The sequence below is a fragment of the Hemitrygon akajei genome, unplaced genomic scaffold, assembly GCF_048418815.1.
Source record: "Hemitrygon akajei unplaced genomic scaffold, sHemAka1.3 Scf000047, whole genome shotgun sequence".
Lineage (NCBI taxonomy): Eukaryota > Metazoa > Chordata > Chondrichthyes > Myliobatiformes > Dasyatidae > Hemitrygon > Hemitrygon akajei.
In genome coordinates this window covers 5,471,181-5,493,480 of record NW_027331933.1, presented here as the reverse complement: position 1 = coordinate 5,493,480, position 22,300 = coordinate 5,471,181, and the positions used below count along the sequence as shown (strand labels likewise).

The 22,300-nt window shown below is 44.0% G+C and overlaps 1 protein-coding gene across 1 annotated transcript in view; it reads left to right on the top strand.

The window, feature by feature from the left end:
- LOC140720816 (NACHT, LRR and PYD domains-containing protein 3-like) overlaps positions 1 to 20,910 on the top strand; it is a 34,545-nt gene extending 13,635 nt beyond the window's left edge. The window contains exons 6-12 of the mRNA XM_073035658.1: positions 1,762 to 1,933; positions 2,044 to 2,109; positions 16,394 to 18,131; positions 19,284 to 19,370; positions 19,522 to 19,692; positions 19,848 to 20,015; positions 20,180 to 20,910. Of these exons, the coding sequence (XP_072891759.1) occupies positions 1,762 to 1,933; positions 2,044 to 2,109; positions 16,394 to 18,131; positions 19,284 to 19,370; positions 19,522 to 19,692; positions 19,848 to 20,015; positions 20,180 to 20,267 (2,490 nt within the window). The 3' untranslated portion in view covers positions 20,268 to 20,910. The remainder of the gene's footprint in view (positions 1 to 1,761; positions 1,934 to 2,043; positions 2,110 to 16,393; positions 18,132 to 19,283; positions 19,371 to 19,521; positions 19,693 to 19,847; positions 20,016 to 20,179) is intronic.
- Positions 20,911 to 22,300: the final 1,390 nt, after the last annotated feature.

Sequence of the window (22,300 nt, the reverse complement as noted above, 5' to 3'; positions counted from 1 at the left end):
GGGTAGTCTTGTTTTGTCTGGTGTATTTGGAGCTCCTTTCCGGGGAACGCGCTAAGACAGTAGCGCGACATTAATACGCAGCAGCCTCTCTGGACTATGGATTTGGGGATTACAAAACGTTATGTAAATTTTCTGGTGTAGTCTGTTTTGTCATATGCTTTTGTGATATCATTCTGGGGAAACGTTGTCTCATTTTTTAACTGCATTGCTTCTGTGGTTTCTAAATGACAATAAACAGAAACTGAACTGAACTTAACTGACTCATCTACCTTCAGAACTTTCAGCTTCCCGAGTGCCTTCTCCTTAATAATGGCAAGCACACTCACTTCTGCCACTTGACATTCTCAAATATCTGGCACGTTCTAGTGTATTTTTTACAGTGAAGACTGACGCAAAATACTTACTAATACCTTTTGTCATTTCTTTGTCCCCTGACAGTACCTCTCCACTGTCATTTTCCAGTGGCCCAAAATCCACTTTCCTCTCCTTCACTCTTCATATATCAGACGGACCTCTTGGTGAGCTATTTTACGTTATTCGCTAGCTTACCTTCATTTTACATATTTTCTCTACTTACGGCTTTTTAATTGCCTTCTGTTGGTTTGTGAAAGCATCCCAGTCCTCCAGCTTTCTACTATACTTTGTAATATTATGTCCCCTCTCCTTTGCTTTCGTGCTGCTTTGACTATCTTGTCAGCCATGGTTGATCATCCTCCCTTTAGAATAATTCTTCATCTTTGTGATCACTTGTCCTGAGCCTTCTTAATTGCTCCGAGAAACTTCAGCCATTCCCGCTCTGCCATTGTCCCTGTTAGTCATGTTCGAATATATTTTTGCCCAGGTCTTCTCCTATGTCTCTGTAATTCCTTTATCCAACTGTCGCACTGATCCATCTGACTTTACCTTCTCCCTCTCAAACTGCAGTGTGAGTTTTGCTATTTTATGATCACTGCCTCTTAAGGGATTATTTACCTGAAGCTCCCCAATCAAATCTGGCTCAATACACAACACCAAATCCAAATCCGTCTGTCCTATCGTGGGATCAACCATAGGCTTCTCTAAAAAGCCATCTCATAGGCATTCTATAAATTTCCTCACTCAGGATTCACTGACCAGATTCTCCAAAGCTACCTGCATATTGAAATTCCCCATGACTATTTTCACATTCCCCTTTTTGCATACCTCTTCCCTCTCCTGTTGTAATTTGTAGCTCACATCCTGGCTACTGCTAACAGGCCTGTATCATCAGGGTCATTTTACTTATGCAGTTTCTTAACATCTACATCGTCCAATCCGATATCACCTCTTTCTCAGGACTTTTCATTTTTAATGACAGCAGCTTCGACCCAACACTTTCACCTACCTGCGTATCCTTTCGATTCAATATTTATCTTTTGATTTAAGCACCCAACTATAAACTTTTGTCAGCCACTATCCATTTGTTTTTGCTCTCTCTCTCCCCTCTCTTCAGTTCTTGTTGTCACATCTTGTTGATGTAATGCTGCACATTGACAGACTGAGGAATTTAATCACATTGCATCTACTGCAGGATGTCAGTGAATCCTTATTCTTTCACAATATTGATTGAGAATTTCCTTCAGTTACTGTTTCTCTGTTAATGACTGAACCCAGGGAGGATGAGGCAGCAGCCCAGTGACTGCATCTGTTCTGAAGCTACCGGGGCCATGAACAGATATTTTCCTGTACATTCTGCATGCCTGTCTGTCTGCTCCACAATAAATTCATTGTTTCCTTTTATAGAAAGTCACTGAACTGACAGCGAAGGGAAACCGGGCAGAGAGTTCCAGACTCTTCCTCAGTTTGGTGATGGGCAAAGGCTCCCGGGCCCGGAGGGCGATGTGGGAATCCTTTGTGACGTGGAGGACTGAGTTACCGAAGTTGGACAGAATACTGAGGGAAATACAGGAACTCGGTATGTTAAAACCACACACTGAACACAAAGCACATTGAGATAAATATTTTAGTTATTTTAATTATTTTAGCTCTGTTTTCATGGATGTTTTTTTTAAAATATTTAAACAGGTCCTGATCCACAGGAATACATGAACATCACCCAAGGTTTATCTGAATTACCCACTCAGCTGATAGGTGAGTGATCAAATGCACAGTTCAAACCACATCTCAAATGTTAGTCTCTGACTTGGCAAAGCTTGGGAATCAAAATTCGCCATTAAACATTCGCTGATCTCTGGATTCAAGTAACAATTCAAAGAATCTCTCTTTGCAGCCTGAATATTCTACAATATATTTTTTTCTATTAATACAGCTGTTGGTTCTGCTGAATCCATGTAGACCACATCTACCACCATACCTTCATCAATTGCTTTTTGTTACCTCTTCAAAAAAACTCAATTAGCCTCGTGAGGCAGAACCTTCCCTTCACAAAGCCATGTTGACCCAGACAGTAAATTCCAGGCACCCACAACTCTGTTAAAAAACTACCCACAATTGCTGTAAATTTACCCCATCTCACCTTAACCAAATGCCCTCTGGTATTAGACACCAGTCATATGTAAAAATAAACAAACAAAATACAGGCTGTCGACCCAAACTCTTATCTCTCAAACTTGCACACCTCAGTCAGATCTGTATTCTACCGCCAGAGTAAACAAAGCAAGTTTATCAAACCTCTACTTGTAGCACATGTCACCGAATCCAGGCAACACCCTGATGAACCTGTTCTGCACCCTAACCAATCCTTCCAAGAGCTCGACAATCAGAAGTGAACACAATACTCCAGATGCTCCCTGAAACCATAAGATCCAGGAGCAGAATTAAGCCATTCGGCTCAGTGAATTTGCTCTTCAATTCCTCTCTACCCCATTATCCCAGTAAACGTTGACACTTTTCCTAATCAGGAACATATCGACCTGCATTTTAAATATACTCAATGAGGTGTCTTCTTCAGACGTCTATGGCAATAATTTCACCGATTCACCACCCGCCAGCCAATAAATTTCTCCCCGTTTGGGTCCCCGGCAGCCAGGACAATTCCCCACAGTTCTCAAGCATGTTAATTTTCTGTATGAACCTCCCATGTGGGATCTTGTCAAAGACTCTGCCAGTATACAAGTAGACAATTTCCATGTGTAACATCATCCAACACCTTTGTCACCTCCTGGAGGAACTCAATCAAGCTGGCAAGACGCAAACCCGACCCAAAGCCTTGCTACTGAACCCCAAACCACCTCATACATCCTCTCTGTCATACTCCCATGGGGCAGAACATATAAAAGGCTGAAGGTATGTACCACCAGTCTAAACGACAGCTTTATTCTGCATTTATAAGACCACTAAATGGTCACCTACTATGTTATTATTAGCTCCTAATAATAATAAGGCAATTTTATATCTAAAATTATAGCATCGTACATCCCGTAACTAATAACAACTCAGATAACAACTTAGATAACCACAATATACTCACAGGACAGCAGACAGAATACCGTTCGGGTTTGAACAACAGATAAAAGATTATGTAATTCTATTTCAAACCCTGTAGAAAGCAGAAATCTTTCAGTGTTATATTGTCTATCAATACAAAACACATCTGATTCTGTTCCACGTGTGTTTAAAAGGTTCCAAATATATATAAAATTCATACAATACTTGTGAAATTTCTGCAACATCTGATGAAGCATTCGCGTAAAATAAACGTCCTATTAACAACCACAGAGGAACGACAACTATCAAAATAAATGGAGGGATTTTTCAGAGAGACTCACTAAGCACACTATGGTTTTGTCTAGCTTTAAGCCCACTCATAATTTACTGAAACAGACAAAATCAGGTATCTAATCAGAAGAAAATACGAATTATACCTTGACACAGTTATACATTGATGATTTTAAATTATTTGCTCTTGCATCAGTAAAGCTGAAACAAATAATTCAAATAATGGAACTAATTTCCAAATATATAAGCATGAACTTTAGACTAGGAAAGTACAGAACATGATTAAACATAAAGAAAGGTGCAATAGAACCGGTAGAATATCAAACAGAGCATCAGGATACAATGCAACAGAATATGAAACGTATATTTAGGATATCAATAAGCAAAGAAAATAGATAATCGTGTGATAAAGGAAAACCTGCCAACAAAATTTACTTCAAAGCTGAAAATCTGAATTTACTGCAAGGCTGAACAAACTTTGAATTTACATCGAGGATCAAGAAAATCTGCCAAACAGAGCTGAACAGTAAAAATATAACAAAGGTAGTAAACACTCACTGTGCCCATATTGACGTATTGGTTTGGTATAATATCCTGGTCTGAAACGGATCGGGAAATATGCAAAGAAAAATAAGAACTTAAATAGCAATTTCTGGAAAACACCATGTGCACTGGAAAGCGCGTAGACTGATATGAACGAGGACAGTATGAGGATGATGAATAACAGATCTAGAAAAATGAGACAACAGCCAGATAAAAATTTTCAGGGTCAGGGTTAATATCATGGATACATTTCGTGAAAATTGTTTTTCTGCGCCAGCAGCACAATTACAGTAAAGCGTGTGCGCTGAGCGTGTATTTATGTATTCAATTGTAGAAATAGAATTGTATCAGCATGACTTAATCAGTCTGATGGCCTGATGAAAGAAGCTGTCGTGGAGCCTGTTGGTCCTGGCTTTAACACTGCGGTACCATTTCCCGGATGGTAGCAGCTGGAACACTTTGTGCTTGGTGAGACTTGGGTCCAGAATGATCCTTCGGGCACTTTTTACCCCCTGTCCCTGAAATGACCTGAATAGTAGGAAGTTCACATCTACAGATGCACTGGGCTATCCGCACCACTCTCTGCAGAGTCGTGCGATTGAGGGAAGTACAATTCCCATACCAGGCAGTGATGCAGCCAGTCAGGATGCACAAAATTTAGGGGCCCATCCCACATGTACTCAATCATCTCAACCATCTGTTTTGCTGTTTTTCTTTTTTTTTGTTCAGTCTAGAGAATAAGCCAGGCAGGATGTTGGAATGCTCCTCTTGCAGGATGTGTGAAGTCAGGGAGACATCCGGTGTCCCTGACAACGACACCTGCAAGAAGTGCACCCAGCTGCAGCTCCTAACAGACCGCGTTAGGGAACTGGAGCAGGAGATGGATGACCTCCGGATCATTCGAAAGACTGAGCAGTTTATAGATAGTAGCTTCCAGGAGGTAGTTACACCTAAGGAACAGGGCACAGGTAATTGGGCTACCGTCAGGCGAGGGAAGGGGAAAGGGCAGTTACTGCAGGGTTCCCCTGTGGCCATTCCCCTCCAGAACAGGTATACCAATTTGGATACTGTTGGGGGGAAGGATTACCTGGGACAAACTGCGGCAGCCGGATCTCTGGCACTGAATCTGGTGCTGCAGTGCAGAACGGGGGAGGAAGAAAAGGAGAGCGGTAGTGATAGGGGACTCCATAGTCAGGGGTACAGACAGGAGATTCTATGGTCGTAACAGAGACTCCCAGATGGTTTGTTGCCTCCCGGGTGCCAGGGTCAGGAATGTCTCTGATCGCCTGCACAGCATTCTGAGGTGGGATGATGATCAGCCAAATTCCGTGCTACACATCGGAACCAATGCCATAGGTAGAAAGAGTCAGGGTGTCTTGATTAGTGAGTACAGAGAGCTTGGTAGGAAGTTGAAAAACAGGACATAGAGGGTAGTAATCTCTGGATTGCTTCCTGTGCCACGTGCCAGTGAGGGTAAGAATGCGATGCTCTGGCAGATGAACACGTGGCTGAGAAACTGGAGTAGGGGGCAGGGTTTCAGATTTCTAGATCATTGGGACCTCTTCTGGGGCAGGTGGGACCTGTACAACAGAGACGGGTTACGCCTGAACTACAAGGGGACCAATATACTTGCAGGGAGGTTTGCTAGTGTTATTGGGGAGGGTTTAAACTAGATTGGCAGAGGGATGGGAACCAGAGTGCCTGAGTAGATAGTGGAACGGTGGTAAACATAAATAATGGTGGTAGTTCATGCAAAGCCACAAATAGCAAGGTTGTGGGTGGTGGTAATAATATTCTGAGGTGTGTATATTTCAAAGCGTGGAGTATTGCAGGAAAGGCAGACGAGCTGAGGGCCTGGATTGACACATGGAATTATCACATCATAGCCATTACTGAAACTTGGCTACAGGAGGGGCAGGACTGGCAGTTCAATGTTCCAGGGTTCCAATGTTTCAGATGTGATAGAGACAGAGGGATAAAGCGTGGGTGGTGGATTTGCTAGTCAGGGAAAATATTACAGCAGTGCTTCGGCAGGACAGATTAGATGGCTTGTCTACTGAGGCCCTATGGGTGGAGCTGAGAAACCGGAAGGTATGACCACATTAATAGGGTTGTATTATGGACTACCCAATAGTTAGCGAGAATTGGAGGAGCAAATTTGCAGAGAGATAACAGACAACTGCAGGAGACAGAAATTTGTCATTGTAGAGGATTTTAATTTTCCACACATTGCTTGGGACTCCCATCCTGTTAAAGGTCTAGATGGGTTAGAGTTTGCAACATGTGTTCAGGAAAGTTTTCTAAATCAATATATAGATGTACCAACTAGGGAGGATGCAATATTAGATCTCCTATTATGCAATGAGTTAGGGCAGGTGACGGAAGTGTGTATCGGGGAACACTTTCCTTCCAGTGATAATAACATCATTAGTTTCAACTTGATCATGGATAAAGATAGATCTGGTCCTCGGGTTGACGTTCTAAAACTGAAAAAGGCCAAATTTGAAGAAATGAGAAGGGATCTAAAAATCGTAGATTGGGACAGGTTGTTCTCTGGCAATGATGTGATTTGTAAGTGGGAGGCCTTCAAAGGAGAAATTTTGAGAGTGTAGAGTTTGTATGTTCCTGTCATAGTTGAAGGCAAAATGAATAGGAATAAAAAGCCTTGGTTATCGAGGGATATTGGGACTCTGATAAAGAAGAAGAGAGAGATGTATAACATTTATAGGCAACAGGGAGGAAGTAAGATGCTTGAGGAGTATACAAAGAGTAAGAAAATACTTAAGAAAAAATCAGGAGGGCTAAAAGAAGACATGAGGTTGCTTTGGCAGTCAGGGTGAACGATAATTTTAAGAACATCTACAGGTATGTTAAGAGCAAAAGGATAGTAAGGGATAAAATTGGTCCTCTTGAAGATCAGAGTGGTCAGCTATGTATGGAACCAAAAGAAATGGGGGAGATCTTAAATGGGTATTTTGCATCTCTATTTACTAAGGAAACTGGAATGGAGTCTATGGAAACAAGGCAAACAAGTAGGGAGGTCATGGAAGTTATACAGATTAAAGAGGAGGAGGTCTTGAGGCAAATCAGAGTAAATAAATCCCCAGGACCTGACGGGGTATTCACTCGGACCTTGAAGAAGACTAATGTTGAAATTGCAGTGGCCCTGGCATAAGTATTATGTCGATATCCACGGACCGGGTGGCAGAGGACTGAAGGATAGCTCATGCAGTTCTGTTGTTTAAAAAAGGCTCAAAATGTAAGCCATGAAATTATAGGCCGGTAAGTTTGACATCGGTAGTCGGTAAATTATTGGAAGGAATACTAAGAGATAAGGTCTCCAGGTATTTCGGTAGTGAGGGACTTATTAGAAAAAGTCAGTATGGCTTTATGCGTCATGTTTAACCAATCCATTAGAGCTTTTCGAGGAAGTTTCCAGGAAAGTGGATGAAGGGAAAGCAGTGGATGTTATATACATGGACTTCAGTAAGGCTTTTGGCAAGGTCCCGCATGGGAGGTTAGTTAGGAAGATTCAGTCGCTAGGTATACATGGAGAGGTAGTAAATTGCATCAGACATTGGCTCAATGAAAGAAGCCAGAGAGTGGTAGTGGAAGATTGCTACTCTGAGTGGAGGCCTGTGACCAGTGATGTGCCACGGGGATCAGTGCTGGGTCCATTCTTATTTGTCATCTATATCAATGATCTGGATGATAATGTGGCAAACTGGATCAGCAAATTTGCTAATGATACAAAGATTGGAGGTGTAGTGGACAGTGAGGAAGGTTTTCAAAGCTTGCAGAGGGATCTGGACCAGTTGGGGGAATGGGATGTAAAATGGCAGATGGAGTTTAATGCGGACAAGTGTGAGGTATTGCACTTCGGAAGATCAAACCAAATTAGAACATACAAGGTAAATGGCAGAACACAGAGGAGGGCAGTAGAGCAGAGGGATCTGGGAGTATAGATACATAATTCCCTAAAAGTGGCGTCACAAGTAGATAGGGTCGTAAACAGAGCTTTTGGTACATCGGCCTTTATAAATCAAAGTACTGAGTATAAGAGTTGGAATGTAATGGTGAGGTTGTATAACACATTAGCGAGACCGAATTTGGGGTATTGTATGCAGTTTTGGTCACCGAATTACAGGAAGGATATTAATAAGGTTGAAAGAGTGCAGAGAAGGTTTACAAAGATGTTGCCGGGACTTGAGAAACTGAGTTACAGAGAATGTTTGGATAGGTTAGGACTTTATTCCCTGGCATGTAGGAGAATGAGAAGTGATTTGATAGAGGTGTTTAAAATTATGATGGGTATAGGTAGAGGGGATACAAGCAATACAAGCAGGCTTTTTCCACTGAGGCTAGGGGAGAAAAAAAACAGAGGTCATGGGTTAAGGGTGAAGGGGAAAAGTTTAAAGGGAACATTGGGGAAGGTGCTTCTTCACGCAGAGAGTGGTGGGAGTGTGGAATGAGCTGCCAGCTGAAGTGGTGAATGCGGGCTCACTTTTGACATTTAGGAAAAACCTGGACAGGTATATGGATGAGAGGTGTATGGAGGGATATGGGCCAGGTGCTGGTCAGTGCGACTAGGCAGAAAAATGGTGTGGCACAGTCAGGAAGGGCTGTGCTGTAATGTTCTACGGTTCCATGGTTCTATCTGAGGTGAAAGAGGTGCTGTTGTGCCTTTTTTCACCACACAATTGATGTGTACAGACCACGTGAGGTCCTCAGTGATGTGAATGCCAAGGAACTTAAAGCTGTTCACTGTCTCAACCCCAGACCCATTGATATCAGTGGGGGTTAGCCTATCTCCATTCCTCTTGTCTTTGCGACATTGAGGGAGAAGTTGTTTTCTTGACACCACTGTGTCAGGCTGATGACTTCTTCTGTGTAGGCTGCCTCGTTATTACTTGAGATTTGGCCAATAAATATAGTATACTCAGCAAATTTAATTAGCAGATTGGAGCTGTGGGTGGCGACACAGTCATGCGCATACAGAGAGTAAAGGAGGGTGCTTCGGACACAGCCCTGAGGGGCTCCTGTGTTGAGGGGCAGAGGGGCAGAGATAAGGGAGCCCACTCTTACCACCTGCCGGCGATCTGACAGGAAGTCCAGGATCCAGCTGCACTAGGCAGGGTCAAGGCCGAGGTCTCTGAGCTTCTTGTCGAGCCTGGAGGGAACTATGGTGTTGAATGCTGAACTGTAGTCTAATAACATCATTCTCACATAAGCATCCCTCTTCTCCAGATGTTTAAGTAGGTGTGCAGAGCAGTGGCTATTGTGTCATCTGTTGATCGGTTGTGTAGGTAGGTGAATTGTAGGGGGTCCAGTGTGGGTGGTAACAAGCTGCAGATGCAGTCCTTGACCAGCCTCTCAAAGCATTTGCTTATTACTGAGGTGAGTGCGACAGGACTCAAACGTTCAGGCATGTTGCCTTAGTCGTTTTAGGTACAGGAACCATGGTGGATGATTTGAAGCAGGAGGGAACTCTTCACTGGGAGAGGGTGTGATTAAAAATATCCGTAAATACACCTGCCAGTTGTGCCGCGCGCATCCTGAGTACCCGCCCTGGGACGCCGTCCGGTCCCTCAACCTTGCGACTGTCCACTCGTTGGAAACATCTGCGAACTTCATCCTCAGAGATGGCCAATGTGCAGGTCGCTTTGTCGGCTCTCCTCGGGGTCTCAGTGTTGGCGATATCGAACCGAGCGTAAAGAGGCTTAGAACCTCTGGGAGACAGGGAGCGATGTTGGCAGCACCACTGCACTTAGCTCAGAAGTCTGCATTGGGGTGCAGAGCTTGCCATAAGCTGTGTGTGTTGTTGGTGGAGAGTTGTGCCTGAATGCGATCTCTGTATTGTCGTTTCGCTGCCTGGATGACTTTGCACAGATCAGAGCTGAATTTCTTGAGCTCCTGCTGATCACCGGCATTGTAAGCGGTCGGTCACACGGCAAGTGCTGTTTACACGGAACTGTTGATACAAATGTTGTGGTTTGGGAAGTCCTGACCGATTTCTGAAGGGAAGCATCCCCCCTCTGTGACAATAACACACAACTGGGGGATGTTGTTATTACACAGTTGTGATAATAACAGCCGGGAACTCCCTTGGTAGCCAGAAAGGTTTATACAGCAGCACCAGGTACTCCAGATCCGGGGAACAAAAGGATTTGAGGGAATGGGCATTCCGGGGTTCCACCAAGCATTAATGATCATGAAACATACCCTAAATCCTGTTCTCTTCCCAAATGTGTGTGTGTGTGTGTGTGTGTGTGAGTGTGTCTGTGTCTGTGTGTGTGTAGGGGGGGAGGTGGGGGGGGAGGGTGGTGGCACTGGATGACGACACGATTGTTGGTGACTGTAGGGGCCAATTCTGGATCTGCAGACCCGGGAGCAGTTGGGACAGAGGGGCAGCTGGGATGCAGGCGCTTGGATAGTTGGATCCTTCTTGCATCCCCTCTTCTTTTCAGCAGTCGCTCTTCTGGGTTCCTCAAAATTCTTGGTTTTTCCGTGGATCAGCGGCTGCCCCTCATTGACCTCCATATTTGCCTGAGAGAGCCTCTGCTTAATTTGGTCCTTGTACCTCCTGCGCGGGGCACCCCGATCTCTCTTGCCCTGAGAGAGTTCTCCGTAGAGTACTGCTTTCGGTAACCTGGAGCTATCCATGCGAGACATGTGGCCTGTCAGACGGTGGATCTGGCTGAGCAGCAAAGCGGCTTCAGGGCCTGGAAGTTGAACATATAGAGCTATCCATGTCTGTGTGATTATATGAAATATTAAACTAAATAAGTAGTGCAGAAATAGAAATTTAAAAAGAGATTAGTGAAACAGTATCGATGGGTCCAATGTCCATTCAGAAACTGGATGGCAGAGGAGAAGTTGTTCTGAATCGTTGAGTGTACGCCTTACTCTGATCGTGTGCAGTAGTCCCCATGAACCAGACGGTGATGCAGCCAGTTACAATGCTCTCCAAGTTACACCTGTAGAAATATTCGAGTGATGTTGGAAACTCCTGATGAAATATAGTCACTGTTGTGCCTTCTTTGTAGCTGCATCGATATATTGGGTCCAGGTTAGATAGTGGGAGATACTGACAGCCAGGAATTTGGAATTGTTCACTCTTTCCACATCAGATAACTTTATGAGGACTGGTGTGTTGTGTTCCCTCATCTCGCCTTTTCTGAAATCCACAATTAGCTCTATTGACATATTTTTATAACGCAAGCAGGATTCAGCACTCCGTACAAGCATATGCAAATCCAATAAGGGGTACACATCACTGAACGAAAATGAAGGCTTAACCCATAAAACATGAAGAAACTGTCATAAAACGCTAACCAATGGAAGAGTCTGACTCCCCGTGGAAGACAGCCACACGATCTGAGCCGACAAGGAAGCGTCGAGCCCTTGGCTCAGAGTTGGAGAACTCTTCCCAGAAACAGAAGGGATCATTGTCGCAATACAGGACAAGGTTGTTAACACATGTAGTTATCAAAAATACAGAATAAACGACCAATAGGTTCATGACGATAAATGCTGAAAATTACAAGAGAAACCAGAAACAATCCGACTTTACAAGATCCTGCAGTAGTTTAACTGAATCTCATTACTTGCACAAGCACAGTCAAGTGGTGGACAACGTTCACAAAAACATTGCTTAAACTACAACTGATGAAAAACACCACAACTTGCAGTAAGTACAAGCCTGCTCCACTTTTAGAGTCCTATCGGAGTCGTTCATATCATACTGCGTCCGATCATTATTTCAGATAGCGTAATCCATGATATGCGTTCGGATGTAATTTTACAGAATAAACAAGCAAAAGCAACTTTTTAAATATATATAGCCATTCCAAACACACATAGCTTACAGAAATGAATTAGTAAAAAAATGCCAGAAATATGTTGAATTAAAAGGACAAAATGAATGACTATGGAAGACGAACAGGGTATTCGTTATCCCAATCGTAATATCATTAACTGGTATCATCCTAAAGGCTTTACAGAATAGTATTAATAAATTAGGCCCACACGGCAATACTTGTGTAAATCTTCGAAAACCCTCAATACTATACACCACGAGAATAGTCAGAATTCTCCTATCAATTGAGACATGAGTGTGCTTGGCTATGCCTGTACCTCAGGTTTTACCAGTTTAGGCTAAGATGATGATGATAATAATAATAATAATAATAATAATAATAATAATAATAATAATAATAACAACAACAATAATAATAATAATAATAATAATAATAATAATAATAATAACAATAATAATAATAATAATAATAACTTATTTATAAAGCACCTTTCATCCAGACGATGCCGTTCAAACCGCATCACAACGGGATAAAGTGCAAACTAGAAAATGAAAGACAAAATGTGTCAGTCCTAATATACACCTCAGACTTCTGCACAGTACTGTAGTTTTAGGTGTTGAATTCTACAGTTTAGGGACATCGTCCCAAAAAAAACTCAACGCTGACCTCCCAATGATCCTTTGACCTTCTACCTTATTGTCTGCCTGCACTGCATTTTCTCGGCAACTGAAACACTGTTTCCCTGAACTATCCTGTTCCATTTTTCCTTCTAGATAGATAGATAGATAGATAGATAGATAGATAGATAGATAGATAGATAGATAGATAGATAGATAGATAGATAGATAGATAGATAGATAGATAGATAGATACTTTATTCATCCCCATGGGGAAATTCAACTTTTTTCCAATGTCCCATACACTTGTTGTAGCAAAACTAATTACATACAATACTTAACTCAGTAAAAAAATGTGATATACATCTAAATCACCATCTCAAAAAGCATTAATAATAGCTTTAAAATGTTCTTAAGTCCTGGCGGTAGAATTGTAAAGCCTAATGGCATTGGGGAGTATTGACCTCTTCATCCTCTCTGAGGAGCATTGCATCGATAGTAACCTGTCGCTGAAACTGCTTCTCTGTCTCAGGATGGTGCTATGTAGAGGATGTTCAGAGTTATCCATAATTGACCGTAGCCTACTCAGCGCCCTTCGCTCAGCTACCGATGTTAAACTCTCCAGTACTTTGCCCACGACAGAGCCCGCCTTCCTTACCAGCTTATTAAGACGTGAGGCGTCCCTCTTCTTAATGCTTCCTCCCCAACACGCCACCACAAAGAAGAGGGCGCTCTCCACAACTGACCTATAGAAAATCTTCAGCATCTCACTACAAACATTGAATGACGCCAACCTTCTTAGGAAGTACATTCGACTCTGTGCCTTCCTGCACAAGGCATCTGTGTTGGCAGTCCAGTCTAGCTTCTCGTCTAACTGTACTCCCAGATACTTGTAGGTCTTAACCTGTTCCACACATTCTCCATTAATGATCACTGGCTCCATATGAGGCCTAGATCTCCTAAAGTCCACTACCATCTCCTTGGTCTTGGTGATAGATAGATAGATAGATAGATAGATAGATAGATAGATAGATAGATAGATAGATAGATAGATAGATAGATAGATAGATAGATAGATAGATAGATAGATAGATAGATAGATAGATAGATAGATACTTTATTCATCCCCATGGGGAAATTCAACTTTTTTTTTCCAATGTCCCATACACTTGTTGTAGCAAAACTAATTACATACAATACTTAACTCAGTAAAAAAATATGATATGCATCTAAATCACTATCTCAAAAAGCATTAATAATAGCTTTAAAAAGGTTCTTAAGTCCTGGCGGTTGAATTGTAAAGCCTAATGGCAATGGGGAGTATTGACCTCTTCATCCTGTCTGAGGAGCATTGCATCGATAGTAACCTGTCGCTGAAACTGCTTCTCTGTCTCTGGATGGTGCTATGTAGAGGATGTTCAGAGTTTTCCATAATTGACCGTAGCCTACTCAGCGCCCTTCGCTCAGCTACCGATGTTAAACTCTCCAGTACTTTGCCCACGACAGAGCCCGCCTTCCTTACCAGCTTATTAAGACGTGAGGCGTCCCTCTTCTTAATGCTTCCTCCCCAACACGCCACCACAAAGAAGAGGGCGCTCTCCACAACTGACCTATAGAACATCTTCAGCATCTCACTACAGACATTGAATGACGCCAACCTTCTAAGGAAGTACAGTCGACTCATTCTACGACCTCATTGCACCGATGTGATATGATGATCTGTACGGATCGCATGCAGAAAAGTTTTCCATTTTACAGTGGTGCATGTGACAATAATAAACTAATTTACAGATTGATTGCCAATAATACAGTGCCCCTTGGTTGCTTAAGATTGTTATACCCGGGGGGTTGGCAGTGCGGATGAGCTGCCACGTCCTATTAAATGATCCCAGTGGCAAGTAGCCTCTGTCCAGCTCCTGCCCTTCACGTGTGGTTCAGCCTCTAAGCCTGGTAAAGCGTTTCTTCTGACAGGAGAAGGGGCAAAGGTGGGTTACTGATGCCTTACAGCCAGTCGCTTTGTTCAGATGGGGCTCATCGGCTGTGATTGGCAGCTCACCCAGGAACAAGAAAACTCTGATCTCAAAGCTCCGCTGCCTTGCAACTGTACCCCTCATGGGGAAGAGTTTGGGAGTAAACCCAGTGGGAAAATTCTTGACCTGGAACCCCTAAGTCAGTGTTAAATGGTGTTCAACGCAGACTGGCATATCCTATGACACCTCTGGTGCCAAGCTATGTCAGTCTCTGCCGATCCCTTGTGTTCATCAGATGCATGGAGAGAGGGAGCTTGCTACATCGGCAAAAGCTTCCTCTCCATATCGGAGTGTCCCGGCTTGCAGGGGCAGGACATCCACGGTCGACTCTGACAGACGGAGACATCATAAGACAGCGCCCCACACCCCAAGAGCAAGACTGATGAGTAGCATTTGCCAAGACTTCACCACCCTCGCCCACAGACACGATGTACATCACTGAGACAGACGCTTGTGGTTTCTTCCATTATCACAGATTTCATCTTTCCATCAATCCTCCATCACTGCGATTGAAAACTACCCATTGGAATTGGAAAGCACCCATTTTCTTTCTTATCATTCCGATGGGTTATCGATCCACAACTTCAATGTGATTCTCCCCCAGACGCTGCCCGACCTGAGTATTTCCCGCATATTCTGCTCCTGTTTTGATGCAAGAGCAGTGGACACCTGTGACTCCCCAGTGTACAGCTTTGACAAAATGCACAGTGTCCTGCTCTCCATATTTCCACACCAGATCAATATTAACATCGTCTGTTAATGATGCAAGCAATGCTTTAAATATAGTGAAATGTTGTAACGGGAGTGCAGTCAGGATTGCAATAGAATATTCAAGATTCGAAAACTTTATTGTCATTCTAACTGTACATCAGCTCTGCAGGGCAGAATGAGACAGCGTTTCCCAGGAGCAATGCAATCATAACATAACAAACGCAACAATAAATAGTAAACACAACAATAAAAAGAAAAACACAACAGCCACATGTCAGTTAAAATCAAGTTACAAGTGTCCAGTGCAGTTAAAAATGTCCAAAGTAGAGTCAGATCGAGCAGCTATTTAGCAATCTGACTGCCTGTGGGAGGAAGCTGTTTAGCAGCCTTGTGGTTTTAGTTTTGATGCTCCTGTAACGTTTGCCTGATGGCAGAAGAACAAACAGTTCATGGAGAGGGTGTGCGGGGTCTTTAATGATGTACCGTGTCTTCTGGAGGCGTCGACTCTGAAAGACGTCTTGGACAGAAGATAGGGAGACCCCAATAACCTTCTCTGTTCCCCTAACAACCCTCTGCAAGGTTTTCTGTCGGCAGCACTGCAGCTGGAGTTGGTACTCCACAACCTGGTGGTTGTGATGCAAAAGGTCAGCACACTCTCAACCACTCCTCTGTAGAACGTAGTTAAGATGTTAGTGGGGAGTGATGCTTGTTTAAGCTTCCTCAAAAAGTGCAATCAGGGGAATGTTCACTTTCACAAATAACTAGAACCAGAAAATGAGGATTGGACATTTCCAGGGACATCCGTTACTGTCAATGCCGGTGTCTGTGAACAGAATTTTACTTTCTGTCCTAATATCCATGGAAGCATTGAATTTATTCACGTAATCTCAAACACTGAATGTTGAAATGCAGTTATAAAGTTCTTTGTCAGATGAGCCATTTAACATCTTGAATATGTTCTCTGTTCCCATGGAAGATGTTCAACAGAAACACAAGGAGACTCTGCGGGCAGAAACTGAAACACTGAAAGTGAACACGATCCTGATGACGGAGAAGGTGAAGATTTTCCAGCTGGTTGATCGATACGCTGAGCTCACGGTTATTTCTACTGTTCGCGTTCGGACACTGGTGGAAGATGAGCTGCTAGCAAGAGGCAGAGACCACGAGGAGTGTAGAGAGAAACATCTCCGCGGAGAGCTGGAAAAAATCCGGAGTGATCAGTTGTTCCAGAGCAGCTTTTCCCGGAGTAAATCCAAATCTGGGAGTTCAGCAGCAGTGGCGGGAGCGCCAGGGATCGGGAAAACAACAATGGTACAAAAGATTGTTTATGACTGGGCCACGGGGATAATATACCAACAGTTCCAGTTTGTCTTCAGTTTCAAATTTCGTGATTTAAACAGTATTAACTGTCGAATAAACCTGAAGGAACTGATTCTGGATCAGCATCCTTACTTTGGGAATTTCCTGAGAGAAGTCTGGAAGAACCCAAAGGGATTGCTGTTTATATTTGATGGTTTGGATGAATTCAATGACACAATTGATTTTGCTGACAGTCGGAGAGACACAGAGGCTCAGTCCACATGCACAGATCCTGAATTCAAGTGCAAGGTGTCTGACATTGTGTACAGTTTAATCCAGGGCAAGCTGCTCCCAGGGTGTTCAGTGCTGGTGACCACCCGCCCCACTGCGTTACATTTATTGGAAAAGGCAAAGATCAGTGTCTGGGCTGAAATCCTGGGATTTGTTGATGAGGAACGGAAGAAATATTTCATCAGACATTTTGAAGATCAGACGGTGGCGGAAGCTGTTTTCAATTATGTGAAGGAGAACGACATCCTGTACACCATGAGCTACAACCCCTCCTACTGCTGGATCCTCGCCCTGGCACTGGGCCCCTTTTTCACACAAAGAGTCAGGGACCCACAGCTAGTTCCCAAGACCATCACCCAACTGTACTCCTACTATATTTACAACATCCTGAAAAACCACGGCCGTGAGATTGAGAGCCCCCGTGATGTGTTACTCAGGGTTGGTCAGATGGCCTTCAAAGGAGTGTCCGAGAAGAAGATTGTGTTTACAGATGGAGACCTGATCAACCGCAATCTGCAGCCTTCCCAGTTCCTGTCCGGGTTCCTGATGGAGCTTTTGGAGAGAAAGGATTCTGCCCGGAGCGTGGTGTACACATTCCCAAACCTCACCATCCAAGAGTTTGTAGCTGCAGTCGCACAATTCCTGAATCCACATCCTGGGGATATCCTGAAATTCCTCACTAAAGCCCACAGCACGAAAGATGGGCGATTTGAGGTATTTCTCCGTTTTGTTGCTGGTCTCTCCAACCCAATGACAGCTCGGGGCCTGGAGGAGTTTCTGGGCCCATTTCCTCATCAAACGACCTGCCGAGTGATTGACTGGGTGAAGGAGGAGGTTGAAAACCAGATATATAACTCTGCTGGTGAAGATGATACAAGGAGGCTCCTGAACGCATTACACTACCTGTTTGAGTCTCAGAATCGTGGACTGGCTCAGGCCACACTGGGATCTGTGGAAAAACTTTCATTCTGTGAAATGCCACTGACCCCGATTGACTGCGCGGTCCTGTCTCATGTCATCGGATTCTGTAATACAATAAAACAGCTCGATTTTTGGAACTGCCGAATTCAGTGTGAAGGAATCCAGCGGCTGGGAACCGGGCTGCACAAGTGCCAGGAGTTGAGGTAACCAGATTTCTCTCTCACTGTGAAATGTGAAACTGTTCCATTGTGTTGTTTCAATGTAAAGGAACTTGGGAAAAAAATGGAGTAAATCAAATTATGAAAAATTGTGACAAATGACCAAGGGTCAGTAATTCCCCAAGGACAGGAGGGTTCTGTGGTTCTTTCTGATGGGATCTGGAGACTTCATCAGATCAGTGAACAACGGCCATTGGTTTAATGGTAGTAAATCAGAGGAATGGCCATGTTTCTTGCTTCCTGTGACACGTCTATTGACAATGTTCCTTCTCACTGTTGCTGACAGCGACACCGGCAGTGACTGCAAGAGTTGAGTAGGAACTTCACACCCTCTTCCAGTTGAGGGACAAGGGAGGGTTAGCTGGCTTTCCCAGTGACAGGTAGGGAAATACCACTGTGAGATTGTCCTCCTCTGCCCTTCCCTGCAAGTTGCTATCGCCATCACTCCACCTGTACCCAGTACATACTCCATACACGATACCCAGTCACCATGTCGGCATCTTTTCTCCTGATTGTGGACCTCAGTTCAGACCAACCTCTCCCATGGATCTACTTCTGCATCACCTCCTCTTGTGGGAACATCTTTACTCAACGCTATACTCTTGTGGAACCTCTCTGCACAAGTCCCATTCATCCTGTGCATTCGCTTCTCCACATCCTTCCATCACCCTTTCCCCTGTGGTGATCTCTCTTCCAACCCCCGATCACTCGTCTTCATTCCGCTTCATGCTGTGGATTATCTCTTCCCCATCCTCCATCCCCCTATGAGATCACTCTTCCCCACCCTCCTTCATCCTGTGGGATCTCTCTTCCCCATCCCCATCACTCTATAGGGAACCCTCTTCCTTGTTCCCCTTCTTCCTGTAGGGATAATTTTCCCACCGTGTTTCCTTTGGTAATTCTCACATGAGGGACACTATACCAACTGTTGGGGAAGGAGACAGAATATGGGAAATTACAGAGTCACACTGATACACTAAATTACTGACATTTGGTAGTGACATTTGACAGTGATGAGAATTCCGATTAGTTAATTACTGGAGGGTTTCATGTTTTCTGAAATATCTGAGTGAGAGATATTCCCTCAGACCCACGGTTTCAATCTCTTTGTTCATTAGTTTGTCTCTTTGTGTTTAGACTTGGGGGGAATGACCTGGGAGATACAGGAGTGAAACTGGTGTCTGCGGCTCTGAGGAACCCGGAGTGTAAAATACAGAAACTGCGGTAAGTACCAGACTGTGGGAGATTGTGTTTGCAGTCACTGGGTATCAGACATTGGACATCAAGCTGAACAGTAATTGTGTTACTGATAAACACTGGTAATTTCCAATGTCTCCTGTCTGTATGTCTTTCACACACTCTCTCTCATTCCCAGGCTGAATGATGTCGGTCTCACAGATTCTGGTGCTGAGGATCTTGCCTCTGCTCTCAGTGCAAACCGAACACTGATAGAGCTGAACCTGAGTGTTAATAAACTGGGAGATTCAGGAGTGAAACTGGTGTCTGCGGCTCTGACGAACCCGGTGTGTAAAATACAGAAACTGTGGTAAGTACCAGACTGTGGGAGATTGTGCTTACAGTCACTGGGTGTCTGACACTGAACATTAATGTGATCAGTAATTGTGTTACTGATAAACACTGGGGATTTGTACCATCTCCTGTCTCTCTGTGTCCTTCACCCTCACTCTCTCTCATCTCCAGGCTGTGGGATGTCGGTCTCACAGATTCTGGTGCCAAAGATCTCGCCTCCGCTCTCAGTACAAACCGATCACTAACGGAGCTGGCCCTGAGATCAAACTCGCTCACGGACCGATCTATCCCTGCTCTCCGTGGCCTCATACTGAAGGTCCCAAGTCTGGTCTCTATCGAGTGAGTGTTCCTGTTAATGTTCACGGTGATAAAATATCAGCGGATCTGTGGGTTCGCCGGTGATATTTGTTTGTCAGCGTTTTTGAAACATTAACCCAGGTCCCCTGTTACTGACACTGTTGTGTAATCTGTTTATTTCATCTTCATTCTCTCATCTTTTTCAGGCTGTGGGGGAATCGGTTCAGTGAGACCGGGGGGAAGGAACTGAGATCTCTGCAGGAACCCAAACCCGGACTGAGAGTGAACCTGTGAACATCTGAATGTGTGAACATCCCCGCCCGTGGGATGGGGACATTTTGACCGATTCCCTGCCCTCCCGTTTGATGACAACGCTCCAGTTTTAATTCCCAGTGGTTCGAACGGCTCTCTTCTCAAACCAAGCACTCTTTGACGTCGGAGGAGTTTGCATAGACATGCATTTCCCCTTTCTGACCAGCGGCTCTGTTTCTGCTGAATGTCCTGGGTGCTCATTTAATGAGGTCTTGGGGAATTACACAGACGGAAAGAGCCAGGAGGTGGGACTCAGTCTGGGACACCAGTGTCCTGAGGTGGGAATATACTGGGAGAGAATACTTTTTTCTCTTTGCTGAGGACAGTACATTCAGCAGTCTGGCCAATATAATCATGTTAAATCGACAAATACCCTGGTAGTGACCCTCGATCTGCAGCGATCCCGGACACGGCCCTGAAGTGTGATTTTATAATCATCGGTTCCCCGATGCAGAGTGACGGTGAGAAATGGGACTGATTATTCAACCGGTCACTCGTTGTCACCTGGCAGTTAATTGTATCTGACTCTGAGTGAATCAGGAACAGCTTAGTTATTCCCGCAAGTTAGCAGGTTGCACATTGTTTAATTTACATTTGTCATCATAAAATCAATACATCGCCATAACTTTCTGTCTTGGTGTAGGACTTGATTTGAGGTTGCTCGGGAACCCCATCAGCCACAGCGATCCAGAGCTTCTCGCAGAGGCACAGCTGAGGCGGAGGGAGGTTTGCTACCCAGGATCTCGTAACCCCTAAAGCACCCAAGCTGATCCCATGCTTTCTTCCCGTCTGCCCCCGCTTTCCCAAGCTCTGTCCAACTCTTAACCACAGCACAGCCTATAACTCTGCTTTTTGTGCCATCCCTTTCCCTATCTGACTGTCCCTTAAATGTCTTGAATGTATCTGCCTCAATCACCACCCTCAGCAGTGCTTTCAGACACACGCCTCTTTTTGTAAAAATAAATTATCCCTGAAATCTTTTTCCACACCGTAACCTTGGCTATTTTAACATCTCTTAAACCTTCCCAATGAATCTGCCTCTACCACCACCCCACACCAGCAGTCTGTGTAAAAAAAGAATAAACCCTGCACCTCACATGTCCTTTGGAATTACCCCATCTCACCTTTAAAATGTGCCCTCTATTATTTGACATTTCAACCGTGGGGAAAATACTGTCTGTCTGGTAGATCCATGTCTCTCATAAATTGTATAAAATTCAGCAGATCTACTCTTAGCCTCTCCCGCTCCAGAGACGACAACTCCAGTATGTCCAAATTCTCATTATAATGCATGCTCTCTATTCCAGGAAGCATCCTGGTTAGCACCGGCTGTATCTTCTGCAAAGCCTCGATGTCTTTCCTCTGATGGGGCCACCAGAGTTAATTACAGACTAAATTTATTTTTGTAAACTCTCCATGGTATCATCTTTCCTGAAAATCAACCAGCCCTTATCTCATTAAGTAGCCTCATGTGCAGCACCTTGTCAAATACCCTCTGAAAAACCAAGTAAACTAAATCCACTGACCTCCTTTGTTGATGCTGATTGTTATATCCTCAAATTTGCAACAGGTTTCCCATTACGGAACTTATGCAGACTTTGCCCTATTTTAACATGTATCCGGATACCTCATACTCCAACATTTTCCTAACCATGAAGTAAGACTAATTGGCCGACACTTTCCTATTTTTGCCTCCCTCCTTTCTCAAGGAGTGGCGTGACATGTGTAATTTCCAGTCCACAGGAACCATTTCAGATTCGAGTAGTTCACAAAGGACACCAGTGATGCCTCCACGATCTCTGTAGCTACTCTTTCAGAAATCTGGGGTGTAGTAGAGACTGTGCTGACTGGCTGCATCACGGCTTGCTACGGAAACAGCAATGGAATTGAACCGAAAATCCTACAAAATGTAATGGATTTGGCACAGTGGTTCATGGGTTAAACACTCCAAACCATTGAGTAGCCCTGAGAGAGTGGGGCTGACAGAAACAGGCCAGTTTATGGATATAGCTCTG